General features: G+C 49.2%; 2 protein-coding genes across 2 annotated transcripts; both read left to right on the top strand.

Moving 5' to 3' along the window:
- Positions 1-54: 54 nt before the first annotated feature.
- On the top strand, positions 55-4,667 carry LOC140681854 (uncharacterized). The gene is made up of 6 exons (XM_072922369.1): positions 55-982; positions 1,238-1,419; positions 1,567-1,687; positions 2,292-2,887; positions 3,234-3,350; positions 3,721-4,667. The coding sequence occupies exons 1-4, from the start codon at positions 340-342 to the stop codon at positions 2,300-2,302; spliced, it is 957 nt and encodes a 318-aa protein (XP_072778470.1). The 5' UTR covers positions 55-339; the 3' UTR covers positions 2,303-2,887; positions 3,234-3,350; positions 3,721-4,667.
- Positions 4,668-13,513: 8,846 nt separating this feature from the next.
- LOC140680263 (uncharacterized) lies at positions 13,514-21,091 on the top strand. The gene is made up of 7 exons (XM_072922368.1): positions 13,514-14,520; positions 15,214-15,561; positions 16,306-16,472; positions 17,460-17,580; positions 18,659-19,238; positions 19,585-19,701; positions 20,072-21,091. The coding sequence occupies exons 1-5, from the start codon at positions 14,007-14,009 to the stop codon at positions 18,727-18,729; spliced, it is 1,221 nt and encodes a 406-aa protein (XP_072778469.1). The 5' UTR covers positions 13,514-14,006; the 3' UTR covers positions 18,730-19,238; positions 19,585-19,701; positions 20,072-21,091.
- Positions 21,092-22,720: the final 1,629 nt, after the last annotated feature.

Here is a 22,720-nt window from a genome sequence, read left to right as displayed (position 1 = left end):
TGGCGGTTGTGGTGGCGCTGTGGCCGTTGTGGCGGCACTCGGCGATCGGCACCATGGCGGAGCTGCCGCTGCCCGCCGGGCTCTGCGCCAGCACCTTCCCCGCCAAGCTGTGGCGCCTGGTGAACAGCCCCCGCGTCCGCTCTGTGCGCTGGGACAGCCGGGCCCAGGGGCTGCTCATCGACCGCTCCCTCTTTGAGCGGGAGCTGCTCAGCCCGGGCGACGCCCAGGGGCCGGCCCCGCGCCCCTTCAGGGCCACGCGGTTCCGCTGCTTCGTGCGCCAGCTCCACCGCTACGGCTTCCGCAGGGTGCCGGGCCGGGCTGGCTCAGCTGCGCCGGGCGATGCCGGGGCCTGGCTCCACTACAGCAACCCCTGCTTTCGCCGCGACTGCCCCGACCTCCTGCTCCGCGTCAGGCGCTGGAGCACGCAAATTGATAAGCACTGGCCTCACTTCACATATGGCAGAGCAATTTGCCGGACGGGCAGGGCGGGCACGCTCGCTTCCAGCCGCTGCCCACGGAGCGGCCGCCGCTGCCGCCCGGCGCCCGCCCTGCGGCTTCCTCCTGCTGCACAGGGAGCGGACGCTGCCGGACGGGCGGGAGCTGCGCAGCCCCCGGCCCGGCCGCTTCCAGCAGCCGCCCGGAGAGCGGCCGCTGCTCGCCCGGCGCCCGCCCAGCGGCTTCCACCTGCTGCACCGGGACCGGCCCTTGCCGGCCCGGTGGGAGGGGCCGAGCCACTTCCAGGAGCTCTATGGGCAGCGGCCGCCGCCCACCGAGCAGGAGGTGCTTCAGATCCCGCCCTGTGACTTGCTCGGTTTCTGCGGGGAGCCGCTGCTGCCGCTCGCGGGGGCGCAGCCCCGCAGCCGCTTCCAGGACCTCTACGGAGAGCAGCTGCCTCCGGTCGACCGGGAGCTGCTCAGGATGCAGCCCTGCAGCTTCCAGCCTCTCCACAGGGAGCAGCAGCCCCCAGCCTCTGTCCCGCAAGGTAGGAAAAGAGCTGTAGCTCCTTGCTTTTCCAAAAGGTCATGAAAAGTGACTGAACTATTTTTCCACAAGGATCTGTCAGCTCTGTCATTCTCGGCCCAAAATTGTCAAGCCTATTAAGCCTATTAGAAAGCCAGAAGGTTCTCTGTCTGGTTTTCCTGTGTGCTTCCTGTGATGTTTGATCCAGGGTAGCAACGGAGATCTGTGTCCCAGAGCCACATTGTGGAGCCTGACCAATGTGTTTGGATTCTTGCAGCTGCCTCGGGCACTTCAGCCCCCAGTGCTCCACCTGGCAGTGCTGCAGCATCAACAGCCTCCAGCTCAGCACAGAAGGCCCCTGGGGAAGAGCAATTGCCACCAGTGGATCTGGGCTTTGCCATAGAGCAAATGATTCAGGAGATCAGGAGGTCCCTGTCTGAAAGGTCTCCCTCTGCTCAGGTAATCCCATTGGAGAGGAAGGGAAGAGGCTGGGCTGAGAGCTTTTCAATGTTGTTACATGGAGAAGGAGAGTAACTTATCCTTGATGTGATCCCAGCAAAATACTGAATGATCTCTAATTTTCTTATTTTCTATTGTTCTTTCAAGGGGAATATTAATGTTGTCCCTGAGTCTTCAGAAGGGGAGCCTGTGGACCGAGCTGCAGCCGAGGAAACTCCATCTGGCACCGAGAGCTGCGGGAACAGTTCTCCAGAGCCCGAGGAGCCTGGTAAGGACAGAGCCCCCATTGGTTTAGAGAGGTGTGAGACGGCTGCTCTGAGCCTGCCTCTGGCAGGAGGGGAGATGAGAAGAGTTGAGTTCTTGTCTGCAGGGTTGGTGCTTCCCGGTGCCTTCAGTTCAAATCCTGCACTGGCACAACCTGCCCGAGCCCTGCCCTCCATGCTTCTGCAGAGGCTCTGACACCGCGTCCTCTGCTGTGGCAAGAGAGCAGGGAATAAGCCTGACCTTGTGGGAGTTGTGTCACCAAGCTGGCTGTCCCAATTTGGTTCATAACTCAGCCATCAGCAGCCTTCAGCCATTTCAGTGAGGACGGTGGTCACTCTGTCACTGGCACTGTCTCTGTTTCAAGCTCTCGTGGCTGCCATTTGCACTGTGAGTGCTGAGACTCTGTCAGGATACTTAAATACTTTATACTGTTCAGTTTTGAACACTTGGAAGGATCCCTGTTCTTTAAAGAGCAGGCTTCAAATTGCCAAGTGAGAGTCTGCCTTTCAGGCCATCTTTTAAAGTCCCTCATGGACGGACAATTGGTGCTCAACAAGGGACACTTGGGCAAAGGCCAGTATTGACTCAGTGTTTCCTTTGCTTCCCAGATCCAGTGTGATTGACTTCCCCAGGAGGGCTGCCCTGTGTGGCTGGAAGAGACAGAGGAAGAGCCTGTGACCATTGGGCAGGTAGAATTCCTCTGTCTCTCGTAATATTAATAGATGTGTATAGTTACATTTATGTATGTAGTTGTATGTCTCGGTTTATATAGTTACATTTATCTATCTAGAGGGTTAGAGATCTGAATAGTTAATTTATTTTTAGTTTTAAGTGTATATATTTATATATTTAGCTGTGCAGTTTTAGTTATAGATGCCCATAGTTGCATTTATACATGTGTATAGTTACATTTACGTGTATGTAGTTACAGTTATAGATAGGCATCTTTATTTTGATGTATGGGAGTTTAGTTACATAGATTGATGCCTGTATAGGTATAGGCCTCTTTTTAACTTCTTCCTCTGCTCTGCTTCCTCCCTCACCTCTTGCTTTTCCTCCTGTGCCCCCTGTGTCGCCTCTCCCTGTGCTGGGTCCGAGCTGGAGCCGGGCCGGGCGGAGCAGCAGCTCCAGCCCGGGTGTCCCTGGAGCGGTGGGAGCTGCCGCTGGCCCCAGGCCCTGTCCCCTGAGGAGCTGCTGAAGGACGGTGAGAGCGAGGGGGCCGAGGGGGCGGTGACGCTGAAGGGACGGTGACCCTGAGGTGCTGCTGGGGCTGAGGGGTGTGGGGCAGCCGAGGGCGATGGTGGCACTGAGGTGACAGAGAAGTGGCACAGGCGGAGGGCGTGGCGGGTCTAGGGGGACAGGAAGGGTCAGAAGGGACTGAGGGGGTGAGAGGACTGTGAGGGGCTGAAGAAACTGAAGGGGGCTGGGGCTTTGCCGAGAGCATGGCGGGGCTGAGGGGATGGAGGGGCCGGCAGGGAGCACAGAGGGCTCCGGGACTGCAGCTCTGCCAGGCCTTGGAAGCAATTCCAGAGCCTCCGCTTTTGCCACAGCTGCAGTAAATCATTGAGGACAGCCGGAGACTGACGGGATCCAGCAGGGAGAAGCCGCTGGCCAGCAGCAAGAGCAGGGATGGGGGACCTGCTGCTGCCACCCTGGAGAGAGCCCGGGTGAGGCACAGGGCCGGGGAGGCAGGGTGGGGCTGAGGGTGGCAGGGCTGAGGCCACGGGCACTGCCCGGCGGGGCAGGAGCGGGCCCTGCCCGTGCTGGGGCTGCTCAGCACAGCTGCCCCGGCTGGCACAGGGGCTGTCCTTGGGCAAGGCAGCTGTGCTGGCAGGGCCCGGGAGCTGTGCCGGCTGTGCCGGGCTGCCGGGGCTGGGGGACAGTCCCGCCGCGGCTGCGCTCACCACGGCCTGGCCCGCTCGGCTGCTTTTTCCTTCTCACCCTCCTGGGGAGGCTCTGAGATCTTCCCTGATGGAAGTGCAGCTGCTGCCAAGGGAAAGGTCCCCGTACTGACTCAGTGTTCCCTTTGCTTGCCAGCTGTGCCTTCTGCCATCCCTGTCCAGGAGAGCTGCTCTGCACGGGAGGAAGAGGCTTTGGAGATGGGGCAGCTGGGGAGTTCTGTTTAGAGCTATACAGACTTGCACATAGACAGGAATTATTATATAGCTATGTACATATATGTGTTGCTATTTGTATAGGAATATTTCTATATGTCCTTATATTTATGGATGTATGCTAGGTATATATGCACATATATGTTTGTATTTACATATATGTTTGTATATGTACCTAAGTATACATGTATGTTGTATCTGTTTTTAGTTCTCTAGGTTTAGAGCTGTATAGGTATCTATTTGTATTGATGCAGTTATAGATATATGGCTTTTTAAAATAGGTATATTGGTATTTGTATTGGGGATATATATATTTTTATATGTATATTGATCTATTTCCATCTATTTATTGAGATTTACATATGTATCCAAGTGTATAGCTCTATGTTTGTATTGATGCAGTTGGATAGATATTTAGCTTGGCACAATGATATTTGTATATTTATAGATAGGTTTGGTTTATATATCTATTGATAAATACGTATGTATGTAGTATGTGATGTCTGATCTATATTTACATCTGTAGATTGTTATACATGTATATGTATTTATATATATGTGTGCATATATGTATGTATTTAATTATATTTAAATATGTATGGGGGTATTGTATAACTCTATCGATTGAATTCTTAGTGCAGGGCTTTTTAGAGAACAAATGAATATTCTTGTATTTCTGTATGGGCTGTACATTTGTAGTAATATGTAATAAATTTAAGTTGTTAGTGAAACACTTAATTGATTTTTGTGTATAGTGAGTTGTTGTAGAAGTTGGCAATAAATGCAGATTTTGTTATCTAAAGTTGGTATTTGTATAGTTTTACCTAGACTGGTTGTAATAATCTAATAAATTCCTGGTTTTAACCTTAATTGAGGTTTGTATAGTTCTGTATTGTCAGTGTGGATGTAGTAGTTTGTAATAAATGACGTTTTCCAACTGAAATTGATTCTCATGTATTTGTTGCTCAGCAGTGCAGCTGTAGCAATCTGCAGGAAATGCCATTTGTCAGCTGCACTGGGTGTTTTGTGATTTGTGCTACCCAAAGCCATGAGCAGATGTAAATGCTGGAGGATTTTGGCCATGAAAATCTCTGGCCAAGCCCAGGACTTGCACTCAGGCTGGGCAAGGGAAGCACAGATTTGGGATGGCAGCAGAGCCACACGTTGGCTCAGAACTCGCTGCAAAGGCCTGCTGGGAAAACTCCAGGACTCTACTGAGAGTAGAACTCCAAGCAGGAGCCACCCTGGCAGCAGAAATAATTCACAATGAAAAAAGAGAGCAAATGTGGCAAAGCAGACGTGGGGATAATCTGTGAGTCTGATAAAATGCTCTCAATCACCGCTGCCTAGGCACATCTGCAAAAATACTTTGTTAAAAACTGAACACCTCCCATGAAATACAGATTTCACTTTCCCCTTTAATTACCTTGCTCTGTGAGTGGAGACACTCTCTCCTTTTCCCTGAGAATGTTTGCCCTTCAGCACCTGACATTAAATCAAAGGTTACATACTACCACTTGGCACCATAAATGAAAACAGCCCTGCCCTCATGACAGTGTTTGCAAAGTCTTCCCTCCTCTTGTCCCCACATCTCACAAACGGAACCATCCCCTTCCTGTCCAAAGTGTGCCTGAGGTGAGTGAGGGCTCCAGGAGCTCAGGAGGGTGCAAGAGCTCTGCAGGTGGAAGGTTTTGCAAAGCTTCCTGAGCATCAATAAACTCTGGCTTTGCCAGTCTTCCCCTGGAATATTGTCCTACTCAAGGATGATCTTGGAGGACACTGTGCCTCCAGCTCAAGTAACGTTTGTTTTCTTCAAGGCTTGAATAGAGGAAAATGAAAATTCTAATTGTAAGTGTGAAATTTGGGTTTTGGTGCAGCTGGGTTTGCTCCATTATTTGCGGTGGGAAGTAGGGTAAAAGCTTTAAATTCCCAGCAGAAGTTGATTACCAGCCCACACAGACCTGAATGAGGCCCAGGTGTGCTTGCTGCACGCTGGTCCAAGGGAAAAGCTGGAACCAAGTCCCCTTTTATTGCAGCTGGAGCCTGTCTGTACTGTTGTCTCCAGGGCTGTCTGTGGTAAGACACGGCAATCCAGCCAGAAACGGTGGATATGAGAGTTCCAACAGCAGCCTGCTTCTCCAGAGTGAGGGACGAGGCCAGCCCGAAAGCCTGAAAGGTGTTGTGGGTACTGGAGAAGGCCAGGCTGTCCTTGTGCAGGGATGGCCTTCAAAGGGGACCTCACACCTTGTGCTGCTGACAAAGGACAGCTGGTGGCCTTCCACAAAAAGCTTCTTTTGTCCAGCTCTTTGACATGTTCCAGCCAGCAACAATTCCTGCTGCTCACACCAGCCCCTTTGCAAGCAGGAGGAATTTGTGGAAGCAGCCTGACAGCTTGGTGGCAGTGTCCTAGGGTGACATTATGGTGTTTGTATCTCCAATCATGTGTTCTGTTTATGTTTGATAATATGTTCTGTGCTTTCAGAACTGACTCTGAAAGTGAAGGTTTGTTTTGCCTGTTATCAGCTGGTTCACCTCCCCCCATGGTCTGCTGTCTAAAAAAGGCTAGTGCTGGCTGGCTGGCTTTTGCTTGCTTGCTTGCTTGCTTTGCTTGCTTCTGCTTTTGCCTTTGCTTCCTAGTTAGTTTAGCTAAGCAGTCCAATTCTTTCCCTGGACTGTTTCTTTTCCTTTCTTCTTCCTGAATACCATCCAACCTGCTCTGGACTGGGATCTGGGAAACACCAAGGAACACCGGAAGCCTGCATTTTGTGATCTGCAGCAACCATCCCCAGTGCTGGAGAGCAATCCCCAGCGTCCAGACCCGGGCGACCACTCCCAGGAAAGACTCTCTGGATTTGTTCATCTCTTAAGAGTGGTGAAAGAGTTTTGTTATCATCTGGTGTTGTTAATTTTTTTGGTGCTGGGGAGTGCTTTGTTCGTTAAATAAACAGGTTCTTTTCCATTTCTCTCAGAGAAAATTTTTTCCCGAACCAGGTGGGTGGGGAGGGGCCGTGGGGGCTTGTTTTCTGGGGGCTCCTTCCAGAGGGTTTTCCCCAAATTTGCCCTAAACTAGGACAGGCAGGAGAATAAAATACTCAGCTGAGTGTTATCAACTCTCTGCCAGAGCCTGCATCCTCAGCCCCCTTATCTCTTCCAGTTGTCTCAGACATGGAAGAAGCAGCAGGAAATCACTGATCCTGGAAAAGCAGAAGGAGGAGAGGCAATGGCTGGTCCCTGGAGGCCATGGGAGCAGTGAGAGCCATCCAAAATAGGATCTCTGCTGGGTTGTGGAGATAAGTGACCAGCCACCAATGCTCTGTGTGAGGCTGGGGCCATCTGTGAATGTGAGCATGGAAATCTGACCTTGCAAAACAGAGAAAAAGTGGTCCTTGGGTATTTGCCACAGCTTGGAGGGGCTCTGAGTCACCTGCTTCAGTGGAAGGTGTCCCTGCCCATGGCAGAGGGGTTGGATCTAGAGGGTCTTTAAGGTCCCTTCCAACTCAAGCCCCTCTGTGAGTCTGAATTACAAACCCACGATGACAAAGAGAACACAGCAAACCTGGGTCCCGCTACATTATTGGAGGCTGCCTTAGTCACTTGTGTCACCCGGAGACTGGTTTGTCTCCAAAATGTATCTGGAGAAGTTTTCATGGTCCCACAGTATTTAGGTGTGACTTTCCTGGTTCAGGGCCCCAGAAGATGCCAGAAGAGATTATTTGCAAGCACAGAATTGGTTAAGCTGCCTGTGAACCTGATGGAAGAAGTGTACTCATGTTATTGCAGTGTTTACTGTGTACAGGTGATATTTTTTCCATTTTGAATATGCAATATTCTTCCACAATGTTTGTATATGAATAAATACTGGCTTTAAATCCTAATTCCATCTTCACACAAGGATGTGTAATCCATCAGAAATATTTAACATGGAGCCGTATTAGCTTTGGGCTTGATGGTATGGGCTGTTTAAAGTGTTTGATGGGGAATGGTAGCTCTAACAAATATCCCTCCTGTTAATTTGGGTCTGTCCTTTATCAACCCTCTTGCATAGAAATCACTTCTTTACAAGCAGAGACAAAATGAAATTCCTTAATACAGATGAGAATTGTACAATTCAGCCTGATTAAAGGGGAAGTTTTTTGTTATTGTGAAAAGACAATCTAGATAACGTGTTTGCTGTGCATCCTGGAGGAGACTTCGCAGTTAAGAATGGAAAGGAAAAAGACATTTCTGTTAAGAAGTGTCTTGAAAGAGCATTCTGTTTTACCAGAAGCAGCTACACTGATACTGACCTCCACAATTATAAATGCACAACAACCACTTCTATTACTTAATCTGGCCATGATTTTTAGCTGCAATTCCAAAATCTCATTAAATATGTTGCTGTGCTTTAAACAAGGAAAGAGAGCAGAAACACCAACATTTCTCATCAGCTTTCTGGGCTGGAAAGACCATTTAATTTATGTTCACTTAGATGTCAGCTTAAACTCTGATGTGCAAACCTTAGGTCATTGTTGGACCTTATAAACTTCTTTAGCACTGACATAGACGCAAACCTGATATAAAACCCTTTAGGCATCGCAGTGATTTAGAGGGACAGGACTTCACTGTTCCATCACAGAATTTACTTGCCCCTGCAAGTCATTTTGACAGTGGAAGTGAAATCAATGCCTTGCTATCTGAATGCGCTAGGATTTTACTCCTGTCCTGATAGACAACAGGGAAAAATATTTGTTTCTATTATACCACGACATCTAAATCTTTGGTTTGAGAGCAAAAGGAAAATGTTACTTTAAGAAGTAATTTCTGCCTGGACTATTTGATATAAGGCAAGCTGTGGTCTGCTGGCAAAAGCAGCATTGTCCCTGTGGGTACAAACCCTCCTGAAGGATGAACAGACTGCTGTCACAGGGGCCTGTCACATCTGCAGGATGAAAACCCACCGTGCCATTAACTTGATGCAAACTAAACACAAGTGACACAGCTCTTCATCCTCAGCAAGGACTTGCCTCTGCAGAGATGTTACTGACAGTCTCAGCTCTCATTTACAAGTGTTGTTAAATTGTCACACAAATCGACCGCCCGTCCCTCTCTTGCCCTTCTTGGCGTCCGCCTGCCGAGCTGCTGCTGAGAAAGGAAGAGGTAGAGTCCTTCAGAGCAAACAGAGACTTTCCAATGAGCAGGAACTTCCTCCTTTCTTTTGTTTTCAGTGACAATAGAAGGGTTTGTCTGCAATCTCTGTGTCAGCAGGGAAATTGTGCTTACCCATCATGTCAAGGATCTGAATAACCTGGATTTTTATTGGTGTAAAACCCAGAGTGACCTCACCTTCTGCAGGAATATGGAGAGAAGAGTCAAAAGGGATTCCTGGAATGTTGCAATAAGCAGATAGTGCTATTAAACATATATAGATAAAAAGGGCATCAGAGATGCTGAATGTGGGCAAAACATCAATGTTATGTCCTGGCCATGGTATGGCAGCAGGGCCAGGGCAGTCATTGTCCCCCTGCATTCGGCACTGGAGCGGCCACACCTCAAGTGCTGTGTCCAGTTCTGGGCCCCTCAATTCAGGAAGGACACTGAGAGGCTGGAATGTGTCCAAAACATGTCTTCAAGTCTCTTAATCATTTCACCTTCTCCCATTTGACCTGTCTGCTTGGAAGTGAGGAACTCTTTTTTTTTTTTTGCAACCCCTACCAAATAGGGAAATTATTTAGACTAAGACCTTTTTCCTGACTTTGGCTATGCAGAAATGGGAATGATTTTGTTTTCACTGGAAAAGAGCTAGAGTTTCTGATGGGATTTCTCAGTTTGGACCTTTCTGAAAGCTCCTGCACTTGCCTTGGTGGTTTGGGGCTGTATTGCAAAGCAAAGACAGAAGAATGACTGCAGCCAGGGAAAGAGAGGGTTTGCACCTGGCCCTGCCGTGCGGAGCCCAGCCAGCCCCGGGAGCCGCCCTGCCCATGCTGTGTATGGCTGCTTGAGCCATAATATCCTGCTGCTCAACTTCCTTGAGAAAAGCTGCCATTTCTTTGGGAAAGGGCTCTTCACTAACAGTTTGACTCACAAGTGGCTCATTGATGTCTCTCTAATTCCCAAGTCCTTTCAGATCTACAGTTGCCTTTTAGGGATGTACCCCTGTTGCTCCTTTGATTTCTGTGGCATCCTCTTTGCCTACCATTTTCAGGAATGAGCAAGGTTCAACGGAAGGACTTGTCTTTCTTACTTCATCCTGGGTCATTTAATTTGAAAAGTTTTACACTTGGATTTTCAACAGTGAATTGTCATTGGCCAAGACTTCAAAATCTCTCCGCATACTTGTGTTTCAACGTGAAAGTTTTTACTCCAAAATAGTATCTTTCACTGAATTTTAGTAAAAAATTAAATGGGAGAAAAGTCTTCCACTTAGTGTTTTTGCTTCATCAAAATTCCATGAAAATACCATATTGATCCAGAACACAGTGCTTTATTTGGATACTCCTGAAAACTCCATGCCTTCCTTCTCCCCTTCCTTTGCTCAATGCAAGGAATACCAACATTTCTTATGCCATATTTGTTGCCAGTGTGTTTGTTTGAAGATCATGCATTTACTAATGTTATGTTAAAATCATCTGATTTGGAATCCCTTCCCAACTTCAAAATTCACACACTTCATTTGTTACTCCAGCTGCACCAGACCTAGACGTCTCTTTCATCTACTTTCTCTGTTGTAATTGACCAGTCCTTACTCTCTTTGATCACTGATTTGGTCAAATAAGACTAAAATGCAATGATCCCTTGAAACATGGTGATCTAGTCAGTATATTTCATATTTTCCCATTTATTAGGTATCAAGACTTAATTCTGTCATTTAATAAATATCTTCAATTATATGAAATGAATAGAGACCTTCAGCTTTAAGAGGCAGAAGACATGAATTCCATTCAAATTGGCCCAGTAATATTTATTTTATCTTCAGAGTGACTCATGAACTGTTTCAAGTTTAGATAAGCAATTAATGCATCCATGACTCTTAAGAGACAGCAAAAAGATGATTTTGAGCAAGCAAATAATGGCTTTCTTTGGCACGCAGCAGACTCTGTAGTTTTAAAAGAGAATTTCGCTACATTTTGTGAGTTTTAAAGAAGTAAATGGAGAAAAAAAAATCTTTAATGTTTGGAAGTATCATATATAAATTTGCAATTGTTAATGTGAGAATCTACAGAGTATCCTGCTTAATGATACATGTAGTTGTGCTGGTTTTTTATTTGCTCATAGGTATGTTTGTGTAAATAACCCCATGTGAAGGATTTTTTCTAACACTTTGCAGGAATATTTAAATCTGATTTATATTCATGCTCTAAACCCTGTGTGTTGTGGAAAGAACACTAGTGCCTATATAACATGGTTTCCTTTTACAAAAACTCTTTTTTCCTAATAATTTCCAACTTGTTCCCTGTTCTGCTTGGGTCAACAGAGCAGTGCCACTCTGTCTCCATCTGGAATGTGTCTGTCCCTTTCTTCTTCGTGTTCCAAAATCACTTTCAATCCCTGTCTCCCACAGCTCTGCTGGATGACAAATAATTGCAGCAGCAGTTCATGATCTCAATACCTGTGCATTATTTGCTGCCATTCTGCAGAACCCAGTAGAGATGTGTAGGCTGCGCAACAATTGGTGGATTTCTCTATTTTCACACCTATATAATGTCATGGATTTACTGCTGCTTCTGCTCCCAAAGTCTCTCTAGGTCCATTTATCTACTGCTATTGCTCAGGGCACAGCATACCCAGTGCTTTTCAGCTGGAACAGAATTGTTTTAGCAAACATCTGTGTGAATGCTTATGCAGATACAGTATAAGATAGGTTTAGGAGAGCTGCATCATACAAAACAAGAAGAGTGTGCATTTTTAGGAGAATCTGAAGAAGAAGAGAGGTAGTTCTTACACACTGGACAAGAGCTCAAAGTGCCTATTGTTACAGAGCACCCTGCAGATCATCCTGTGCTGCCTTTGCGCTCAGCCTGAGGTGCCACGTGCTGGTCTCTGGGCTTGTGCATTGCCAAGGAGATCCCCGTGGAGGGCACTCCACAGCCCCATGAACGCACAAGAACTTTATGACACATTTAAGGCTCACACACATGCAATAACCCTAAACCAAAGTAAAACACCACAACAAACAAAAAACCCCCAAGCAAACAAAAAACCCATGGAAATTTATTTACAAGTTATAATCAGTTGTCTCGTGTCCCCTCCATTCTGTTATCCAAACCACTGTCAATGTTAAGACAGAAGGACAAAGAGAGGGTTTAGCAGGACTGACAAAGTTTTGGTATGGGTGGAGCCTGTTGGCGCTGCCTTTCCGTAGGGATGGATGGCACAGCCCCGGGCCATGGCAGAGCAGCCTCCTGTGCACCTGCAGTGGGGTTCAGCAGCAGTTTAAGCCACTCTCACCCTGCATTGCCCAAGGGCTGCTCTGGCAGCGTCCTCAGCTCTCTCTTGCCCCCTTTCCTTCCGTGCTACCCCGGCAGCTGAAAGCCAAGCTGGCCAAGGGGGTGTCTGTGCTCTCAGCACAGTTTGGTTCTACTGTTCGAAGACTTGTGCTGCCACACGCTGGGGAATCTGCGGCTGAAAGCTTCACTGGAGTACAACAAACAGAGGGCCTGACAAGAGGGGAAAGGACCCTGAGGTCAGGCAAGAGATGAAGGGAAAAGGGGAACAGAAAAGGAGAGAAGAGAAAATTCACAGGGCTTGATACTTAAATCTTCCTGCAAATTTTGCATACAACTATTGTTCTGGATTCCCAAAAGATCAACGGTGTCTGAGTTTATTAGTAAATAAAAGAGATGAAAAAGAATATTTAGTTGTTCATTGGCTATTCTGAGCACTGATGATTTTGGGATCTGAAGGGAGATGCAGTATGTGACCATGTTACTGAAAAAATATATAAATATGCATATAAAAATGTGGAAATCAGAACCACAGCATAAAAAACAAAAGGTCAAATCAATTCTGACATTTCCTAATTTTGAAAGTAAAGAATCTGAGCTACAGGTTTGCTAAAATTCTTGTAGGTACTTTTATATGTACTACAAGCATGCAAAACTTCAGAATGAGATTTTCAAAAGCAGTATGTCTTCACCGTGTTCTAACAGTTTTCCAAACAGTTAGAGACAACAAAAATATTAAAATTCTGGAAGCTCTCAAACCCTTTCATCTCAGTCTAATCCTGAAAATAAATGTATGTTATGTGTCTTCTGAAAAATAGGCATAATTATATTCTGTTAAGGAGAATTTTTTGTTGTTGTTTGTTTGGGGTTTTTTGGGTTTTTTTTTGTTTAATCAGCTGTCTAGTACTGGAAACAAAGCAAGATCTTTATTGTGGCGTAGAATAGCAGCAGAAAGAAGAATTTAATACACTGTGTTTAGAGCTTCATATTTCTTACCGGTTATTTTTGCTGGAATTGCTGGACAGCCAAACTGATAGGATATGGATGGAGCAATGGATGAAGGCTACCCCAGCTTTACCCAAGCCTTTGAGAGTGTTTCCTACAGAATGCTTAAACACAAATTGCCAAAATGCCCAGCAAGGAAGACTGAAAAACGGATGAGGAGTGTCATCAGTAGCACAAAAAAGAGCTGGAGATAAGGCAGGAGTGCTCTGACCCCCAGAGGCTGATCCTGGGGCAGATACTCTTTAATGTCTTCATTCGTGGCCAAGCTGGAGGAGCAGTTTACCCTCAGCAAGTCTGCAGACAATATGAAACTGGCAAGGGCAGCTGATAGCTCAAATGCTTTTGCCATTTAAAGGGACCTCAGCATGCTAAAGAATTGGCCTGAGGGGAATCTGATGGCGTTCAACAAAGGGAAATGAGAAGTCTTGGACTTGGACAGGAATAACCCCAGGCAACAAGAGCTGCAGGAGGCTAACTGCCTGGGAAGCAGCTTTTTTATTTTCCTTCCTTGCTGGCTTGGGATTGGGCTGCAAAGCAAAGGCAGAAGGATGGCTGCAGCCAGGGAAAGAGAGGGTTTGCACCTGGCCCTGCCGTGCCGAGCCCGGCCAGCCCCGGGAGCCGCCCCGCCCGCGCTGTGCCCGCGGCCCCGGCTCTGCCGCGCTCGTCCCGCCGAGTCCGGCCCGCGCCGGGGCCCGAGCGCAGCGCCCCCCTCAGGCCGCGCGCCGCCGGCGCAGCCGCGGCCGTTGCGCTGTGGCCGTTGTGGCGGCACTCGGCGATCGGCACCATGGCGGAGCTGCCGCTGCCCGCCGGGCTCTGCGCCAGCACCTTCCCCGCCAAGCTGTGGCGCCTGGTGAACAGCCCCCGCGTCCGCTCCGTGCGCTGGGACAGCCGGGCCCAGGGGCTGCTCATCGACCGCTCCCTCTTCGAGCGGGAGCTGCTCAGCCCGGGCGACGCCGACGGGGCGGGCGGTGAGAGGGCGGGGCTGGCCCCGGACTCCTTCGAAGCGTCGCGCTTTGGCAGCTTTGTGCGGCAGCTCAACCTCTACGGCTTCCACAAGGTGCTGGGCGGGATTGGCTCAGCCGAGCTGGGCGAATCCGGACGCTGGCTCCACTACAGCAACCCCAACTTTCGCCGCGACCGCCCCGACCTCCTGCTCCGCATCAAGCGCCTGACCAGGGCCAACAGGCAGCGGCTGGCGGCGGGGCTGGAGGTGCGCAGCCGCCGGCCCAGCCGCTTCCAGGAGCTGCACGCGGAGCGCGCGGTGCCATCCTTCCCCGCCGGGCAGCCGCCCGGAGCCGGTGAGACGGGGCGGGAGCTGCGGGCGCGGAGGGTGGCGGGGCTGAGGCCGCGGGCACTGCCCGGCGGGGCAGGAGCGGGCCCTGCCCGTGCTGGGGCTGCTCAGCACAGCTGCCCCGGCTGGCACAGGGGCTGTCCTTGGGCAAGGCAGCTGTGCCGGCAGGGCCCGGGAGCTGTGCCGGCTGTGCCGGGCTGCCGGGGCTGGGGGACAGTCCCGCCGCGGCTGCGCTCACCACGGCCTGGCCCGCTCGGCTGCAGCTGGCCCTGCATTGCGCCCTGGCTGGCGCTGCTCCTTGCCAGTTCTGGGGTTCTTGGGGAGCTCTCCGTGAGTGCGTGTGAGCTGAGGGCTCGGTCCTGGTCAGGTCCAGTGGGAGGGACCCCCCTGTCCCTCTGGGGCAGTGGGGAAGAGAGCTTCAGTTGGGTTTCTGGCAGTTGGCCCCTGCCAGGGAAGGGCAGTGGAATAGTTTTCCCAGACAGTTGAGCGAATAGGGGAGAGCGAAGTAGACAAGGAACTGCTAGTTAAATAGCCCCAGAGCATGTTTGATTCTTTATTTTCTTTCTCACCCTGCTTGGGAGGGTGGGAGCTTTTGTCTTCCCTGACATAAGTACAGTTGCTGCCAAGGGAAGCACACCCAATCCCAATAATGATCCAGCCTTTCCTTTGCTTCCTTTCTTCTTTCCTCACTCCTACACAGTGCTCTCCTACCAGGACCTCAGTGCTGCCTCACCTGAGGGTTTAGAGCTTCCTCCAGGCCCTTCCAGGCAAAGTGCAGGTGCTCAGGAGTCTGAGCTTTTCCTAGCATCTCCCAAGAAAATCTTTACCTCATCTGGACTTCTTGGGGTTTCGTCAGAGGAACCAGGCACCGGCAAATTTAGTCTCAACTGTGAGCTCATCATCCCACTGGGTCCCATGGAGCATAAATGCCACCCTGAGCTCACCATTCCTCTGGTTCCTGTAGACCATCACAGCCCTCCCATGGCCTCTCCACAGAGAAGCTGCTGCACATCTTCCAAGCAGCATTTGCCAGCCTGCAGCCCATCAGGTATGGAAAGAGCTTCTACCTTTCCTCTTCAAACAGGTCCTGGTTAATGACCATTTGAAGTGTTTTCCTGCAGTGCTTCCTGTCCTTGCTGCAGACTGGGAGGGTGTTCTGGGCATTTTCCAGACAGCCTCTCTGTAGGGGTACAAGGGAAGGCAAAAGATATTGCCTGAGAAGTGGTCGGTGTTAGGTGCACTCCCCTGTTTCTTTGAATGAAGACAAACTAGGACGGTGATAGGATATTGCAGAATGTTTAACACTGTCTGCCCTGCAAATCAAGCCGTGCCATTGAAATGAGCTCTGTGTACTCCAGAACAGCTGCACCAGCAGCATATGGCCTCAGCCTCAAGGTTGTTTTTAGAATAAACTCACTAATTTCAGTGTGTGTGTCTGAGGATCTGGGCTCTTCCTGGGTGCATCTACATTCTGTGGTCTTTTGTGATGAGAAACTCCAGCAGCCAAATCCCAAAGCTGCTGAGAAGATACAAAAGGCTGTGATTATAAGGTGTCTTTGTGTGTGTGTGTCTATACCAGATTTACAATCCATGCTAAAATCTGTGTACATGTCAATTAGAATAACTGTTTAAGAGGAAGAACTCACTTTTCCAGTTCCCAGGGAAGTCTGAATACATTTTTTGAACTGAGGTTGCTGTGTGCTTTTTGTGATGTTTCATCCAAGGCAGCAATAGAGCTTTGCATCGCAAAGCGACATTCAGGAGCCTGACCAATGTGTTTGGATTCTTGTAGCCACCAAGGACACTTCAGCCCCCTGTGCTGCAGCTGGCAGTGCTGGTTTTGGAGCATGGACAGCTCCCAGCTGGCTGTGGAGTACTCCTGGGGAAGAGGAATTGCCCCCAGTGGATCTGGACATGGTGCTTGAGACACTGGAGGAGATGTTTTCTCCGTCTGCTCAGGTAACTGCATTGGACAGGGATGAAAGGGGCTGGTCTGAGAGCTTTTGAATGTTGGTGCAGGGCTGAGAAGCAAAGGCTTCTTGAGTTCAGCTGTGAACAGACAGGGAAGGATGTGCTTGCTAAAGCAAGATTTCCTAAAAAGGGAATGAAAAATTCTCCCCCCTGAGTAAGGATGAAAAGGTGTGAGCCTTTTGTGTTGGCCAGGTTTGGGTGCTCATTTTCCTGGGAAGAATCCTCCTGCAGGGGCATTTGTGGTGAGGAAGTGGAAGCTCGGTAGGTTCTAAGAGGCTTTGTTTGATGGGAAAGAAGAGAATTGCCACTGAAGGAAAAGTGTCCCGTGCAGGGAGGGGCATGCGAGAGGTGCCTCTGTTCCAGCAGCAGATGTGGAGATGTGGGCTCTGCCTCTTTTGGGTGGGTAGGCCAAGGCAAAGCAGGGCTGGGCTGCAGCTGCTGCTGCTGTGAGAGCCCTGCTGTGCCTGTAGGCGCTCCCACAGCCATGGGTGGGGCTGGGCTGGAGCTGCAGCTTTCCTGTCCTCTCAGTAACCTGGTGCCTGCAGTCCAGTTTCCATCCTCAGCTGGGCAGACTGGCCAGTCTTGCTGTCCATGTTGCAGAGCTCAGTCACCTTGCTCTTGGGCATCTCTGTGGGAAGAGTTGTGTGTTCCCATGCAGTCTTGCCAAGCTGCAGCCTGGATGAGACTGCTGTGCTCAGGGCTGTGGAGGGAGGAGCACATCCCTGTGCCAGGAGCTGGCAAGATTTGTTCCTTAGCAGCCATTCCACGTGTTTAGTGTCACACCCATGTCCAACACTGTCAGCTTTGACAGCCTTTGGACTGTGTTTGAGGAGTCAAATCTTTTTGACAGTTGAAGGGCTTTGGGGCCCAGACTTCTTGTTAGGAGCGCGGGATTAAGAGCGTGAGCCACAGAGTTGTTGGACCAGGTATTCTGTGTAACTGCTGAGAAGGGTTTCTTTCTGTTTCTCTTTCAAGGGCAATATTAATGTTGTGCCTGAGGCTTCAGGAGGGAAGCCTGTGGACAGAGCTGCAGCAGAGGGAGCTTCCTCTGGCACCGAGAGCTGCACGAACAGTTCCCAGGAGCCCGAGGAGCCTGGTAAGGACAGAGCCCCCATTGGTTTAGAGAGGTGTGAGACGGCTGCTCTGAGGCTGCCTCTGGCAGGAGGGGAGATGAGAAGAGTTGAGTTCTTGTCTGCAGGGTTGGTGCTTCCCGGTGCCTTCAGTTCAAATCCTGCACTGGCACAACCTCCCTGAGCCCTGCCCTCCACGCTTCTGCAGAGGTTCTGACACCGCGTCCTCTGCTTGTGGGAGTTGTGGCACCAAGTCAGGTGTCCCAGTTTTGTACTGATGCCCATGGATAAGTTTGCTGCAGGGTGTCAGTGCTCTGCAGGCAACACTGAGTGACTCTTGAAGCAAGAGTGGAAAACCCCAGCAAAAAGTCAGTGTAGAAGTCTGAGCTTTTTGTCTCCAGGCATTAAATCAATGTAGTACCAGTCTGCTGGTAGCTGTTGTGAGATACATTAAAAATACAAGCAGCAGAAGCTCTGAGACTAAACAAATCCTTAGTCATAAATCCAGTAGCTCAAGGAAAAACTAAAATTACCCCAAATTAGCAAGATCTAAATGAGAGAGGGAGCACTTTGGATTGGCATTCTTGTGCAAAGCTGGTGCAGCCTGCAGGCCTGGTAGGGAGCTCTTTTCTTCCCAGCTTTTAATCCCAGAGCTGGTGGTTGTTTGGAGGAGCTGTTGCTCACGGCAGAGGGCAGTTTGTAGATGGCAGGGAACAATGCTAGTTCATAACTCAGCCCCCAGCAGCCCTCAGCTTCAGCCATTTCAGTGAGGACTGAGGTCTATCTGTCCTCAGAGAGGACAGAGGGAGCACAGAGAAAGGACAATCCTGGGCTTCTCTGTGGCAGCTGGGACTGTCTGTGTTTCAAGCTCTCATGGGTGCCATTTGCACTGCAAGTGCTGAGACTTTACTGAGGTACATCAATGCTTTACACAGTTTGGAAAAGTTGGAAGGATCTCTGTTCTTTAAAGAGCAGGTCTGAAATTGCCAACTAAGAGTCTGCCTCTTAGGCCATCTTTGACAGTCCCTGGTAGTAGGACAATTACTTCCAAAGGGAAGGATGCACAGAGGCCAAAATTGGCCCAGCGTTCCTTTTGCTTCCCAGATATCCATCTGATCTACCTTGCCAGGAGGGCTGCCCTGCATGGGAAGAAGGATCAGAGGGAGAGCCTGTGACCATCGGGCAGGTGGAATACCTCTGTTTATACATAGATTCATAGATTTCTGTAGTTCTATTTATCTATCTATATAGTTACACTTAACGATTTATAGAGGTGCGTTTATATAGTTAAATATATATATATTTATCTTTATAGATGTGATAAATTTATATTTTTATATATGGAGTAATGTTTATACATTTTTAAATTTACATTTATGTATGTATAGAGTAACATTTATATATATGTAAAAATATGCATAGTTATGTAGTTAAGAGTTATATGAATATTTAGATGCAAAGATTGAGCTGTGTAGGCCTAGGCTGCGTTTTTACCTCTTTCTCCCCTCGGCTGCCTTTTTCACCTCTTGCTTTTCCTCCTGTGCCCCCTGTGTCGCCTCTCCCTGTGCTGGGTCCGAGCTGGAGCCGGGCCGGGCGGAGCAGCAGCTCCAGCCCGGGTGTCCCTGGAGCGGTGGGAGCTGCCGCTGGCCCCAGGCCCTGTCCCCTGAGGAGCTGCTGAAGGACGGTGAGAGCGAGGGGGCCGAGGGGGCGGTGACGCTGAAGGGACGGTGACCCTGAGGTGCTGCTGGGGCTGAGGGGTGTGGGGCAGCCGAGGGCGATGGTGGCACTGAGGTGACAGGGAAGTGGCACAGGCGGAGGGCGTGGCGGGTCTAGGGGGACAGGAAGGGTCAGAAGGGACTGAGGGGGTGAGAGGACTGTGAGGGGCTGAAGAAACTGAAGGGGGCTGGGGCTTTGCCGAGAGCATGGCGGGGCTGAGGGGATGGAGGGGCCGGCAGGGAGCACAGAGGGCTCCGGGACTGCAGCTCTGCCAGGCCTTGGAAGCAATTCCAGAGCCTCCGCTTTTGCCACAGCTGCAGTGAATCATTGAGGACAGCCGGAGACTGACGGGATCCAGCAGGGAGAAGCCGCTGGCCAGCAGCAAGAGCAGGGATGGGGGACCTGCTGCTGCCACCCTGGAGAGAGCCCGGGTGAGGCACAGGGCCGGGGAGGCAGGGTGGGGCTGAGGGTGGCGGGGCTGAGGCCACGGGCACTGCCCGGCGGGGCAGGAGCGGGCCCTGCCCGTGCTGGGGCTGCTCAGCACAGCTGCCCCGGCTGGCACAGGGGCTGTCCTTGGGCAAGGCAGCTGTGCCGGCAGGGCCCGGGAGCTGTGCCGGCTGTGCCGGGCTGCCGGGGCTGGGGGACAGTCCCGCCGCGGCTGCGCTCACCACGGCCTGGCCCGCTCGGCTGCTTTTTCCTTCTCACCCTCCTGGGGAGGCTCTGAGATCTTCCCTGATGGAAGTGCAGCTGCTGCCAAGGGAAAGGTCCCCGTACTGACTCAGTGTTCCCTTTGCTTGCCAGCTGTGCCTTCTGCCATCCCTGTCCAGGAGAGCTGCTCTGCACGGGAGGAAGAGGCTTTGGAGATGGGGCAGCTGGGGAGTTCTGTTTAGAGCTATACAGACTTGCACATAGACAGGAATTATTATATAGCTATGTACATATATGTGTTGCTATTTGTATAGGAATATTTCTATATGTCCTTATATTTATGGATGTATGCTAGGTATATATGCACATATATGTTTGTATTTACATATATGTTTGTATATGTACCTAAGTATACATGTATGTTGTATCTGTTTTTAGTTCTCTAGGTTTAGAGCTGTATAGGTATCTATTTGTATTGATGCAGTTATAGATATATGGCTTTTTAAAATAGGTATATTGGTATTTGTATTGGGGATATATATATTTTTATATGTATATTGATCTATTTCCATCTATTTATTGAGATTTACATATGTATCCAAGTGTATAGCTCTATGTTTGTATTGATGCAGTTGGATAGATATTTAGCTTGGCACAATGATATTTGTATATTTATAGATAGGTTTGGTTTATATATCTATTGATAAATACGTATGTATGTAGTATGTGATGTCTGATCTATATTTACATCTGTAGATTGTTATACATGTATATGTATTTATATATATGTGTGCATATATGTATGTATTTAATTATATTTAAATATGTATGGGGGTATTGTATAACTCTATCGATTGAATTCTTAGTGCAGGGCTTTTTAGAGAACAAATGAATATTCTTGTATTTCTGTATGGGCTGTACATTTGTAGTAATATGTAATAAATTTAAGTTGTTAGTGAAACACTTAATTGATTTTTGTGTATAGTGAGTTGTTGTAGAAGTTGGCAATAAATGCAGATTTTGTTATCTAAAGTTGGTATTTGTATAGTTTTACCTAGACTGGTTGTAATAATCTAATAAATTCCTGGTTTTAACCTTAATTGAGGTTTGTATAGTTCTGTATTGTCAGTGTGGATGTAGTAATTTGTAATAAATGACGTTTTCCAACTGAAATTGATTCTCATGTATTTGTTGCTCAGCAGTGCAGCTGTAGCAATCTGCAGGAAATGCCATTTGTCAGCTGCACTGGGTGTTTTGTGATTTGTGCTACCCAAAGCCATGAGCAGATGTAAATGCTGGAGGATTTTGGCCATGAAAATCTCTGGCCAAGCCCAGGACTTGCACTCAGGCTGGGCAAGGGAAGCACAGATTTGGGATGGCAGCAGAGCCACACGTTGGCTCAGAACTCGCTGCAAAGGCCTGCTGGGAAAACTCCAGGACTCCACTGAGAGTAGAACTCCAAGCAGGAGCCACCCTGGTGGCAGAAATCATTCACAATGAAAAAAGAGAGCAAATGTGGCAAAGCAGACGTGGGGATAATCTGTGAGTCTGATAAAATGCTCTCAATCACCGCTGCCTAGGCACATCTGCAAAAATACTTTGTTAAAAACTGAACGCCTCCCATGAAATACAGATTTCACTTTCCCTTTTAATTACCTTGCTCTGTGAGTGGAGACACTCTCTCCTTTTCCCTGAGAATGTTTGCCCTTCAGCACCTGACATTAAATCAAAGGTTACATACTACCACTTGGCACCATAAATGAAAACAGCCCTGCCCTCATGACAGTGTTTGCAAAGTCTTCCCTCCTCCTGTCCCCACATCTCACAAACGGAACCATCCCCTTCCTGTCCAAAGTGTGCCTGAGGTGAGTGAGGGCTCCAGGAGCTCAGGAGGGTGCAAGAGCTCTGCAGGTGGAAGGTTTTGCAAAGCTTCCTGAGCATCAATAAACTCTGGCTTTGCCAGTCTTCCCCTGGAATATTGTCCTACTCAAGGATGATCTTGGAGGACACTGTGCCTCCAGCTCAAGTAACGTTTGTTTTCTTCAAGGCTTGAATAGAGGAAAATGAAAATTCTAATTGTAAGTGTGAAATTTGGGTTTTGGTTCAGCTGGGTTTGCTCCATTATTTGCTGTGGGAAGTAGGGTAAAAGCTTTAAATTCCCAGCAGAAGTTGATTACCAGCCCACACAGACCTGAATGAGGCCCAGGTGTGTTTGCTGCACGCTGGTCCAAGGGAAAATCTGGAACAAGTCCCCTTTTATTGCAGCTGGAGCCTGTCTGTACTGTTGTCTCCAGGGCTGTCTGTGGTAAGACACGGCAATCCAGCCAGAAACGGTGGATATGAGAGTTCCAACAGCAGCCTGCTTCTCCAGAGTGAGGGACGAGGCCAGCCCGAAAGCCTGAAAGGTGTTGTGGGTACTGGAGAAGGCCAGGCTGTCCTTGTGCAGGGATGGCCTTCAAAGGGGACCTCACACCTTGTGCTGCTGACAAAGGACAGCTGGTGGCCTTCCACAAAAAGCTTCTTTTGTCCAGCTCTTTGACATGTTCCAGCCAGCAACAATTCCTGCTGCTCACACCAGCTCCTTTGCAAGCAGGAGGAATTTGTGGAAGCAGCCTGACAGCTTAGTTGCAGGAGAATAAAATACTCAGCTGGGTGTTATCAACTCTCTGCCAGAGCCTGCATCCTCAGCCCCCTTATCTCTTCCAGTTGTCTCAGACATGGAAGAAGCAGCAGGAAATCACTGATCCTGGAAAAGCAGAAGGAGGAGAGGCAATGGCTGGTCCCTGGAGGCCATGGGAGCAG

The sequence above is a fragment of the Taeniopygia guttata genome, chromosome Z (genome assembly GCF_048771995.1).
Source record: "Taeniopygia guttata chromosome Z, bTaeGut7.mat, whole genome shotgun sequence".
Classification (NCBI taxonomy): Eukaryota; Metazoa; Chordata; class Aves; order Passeriformes; family Estrildidae; genus Taeniopygia; species Taeniopygia guttata.
Note: the sequence above shows the minus strand (reverse complement) of the source record. Positions and strands in the feature narration are given on the sequence as shown.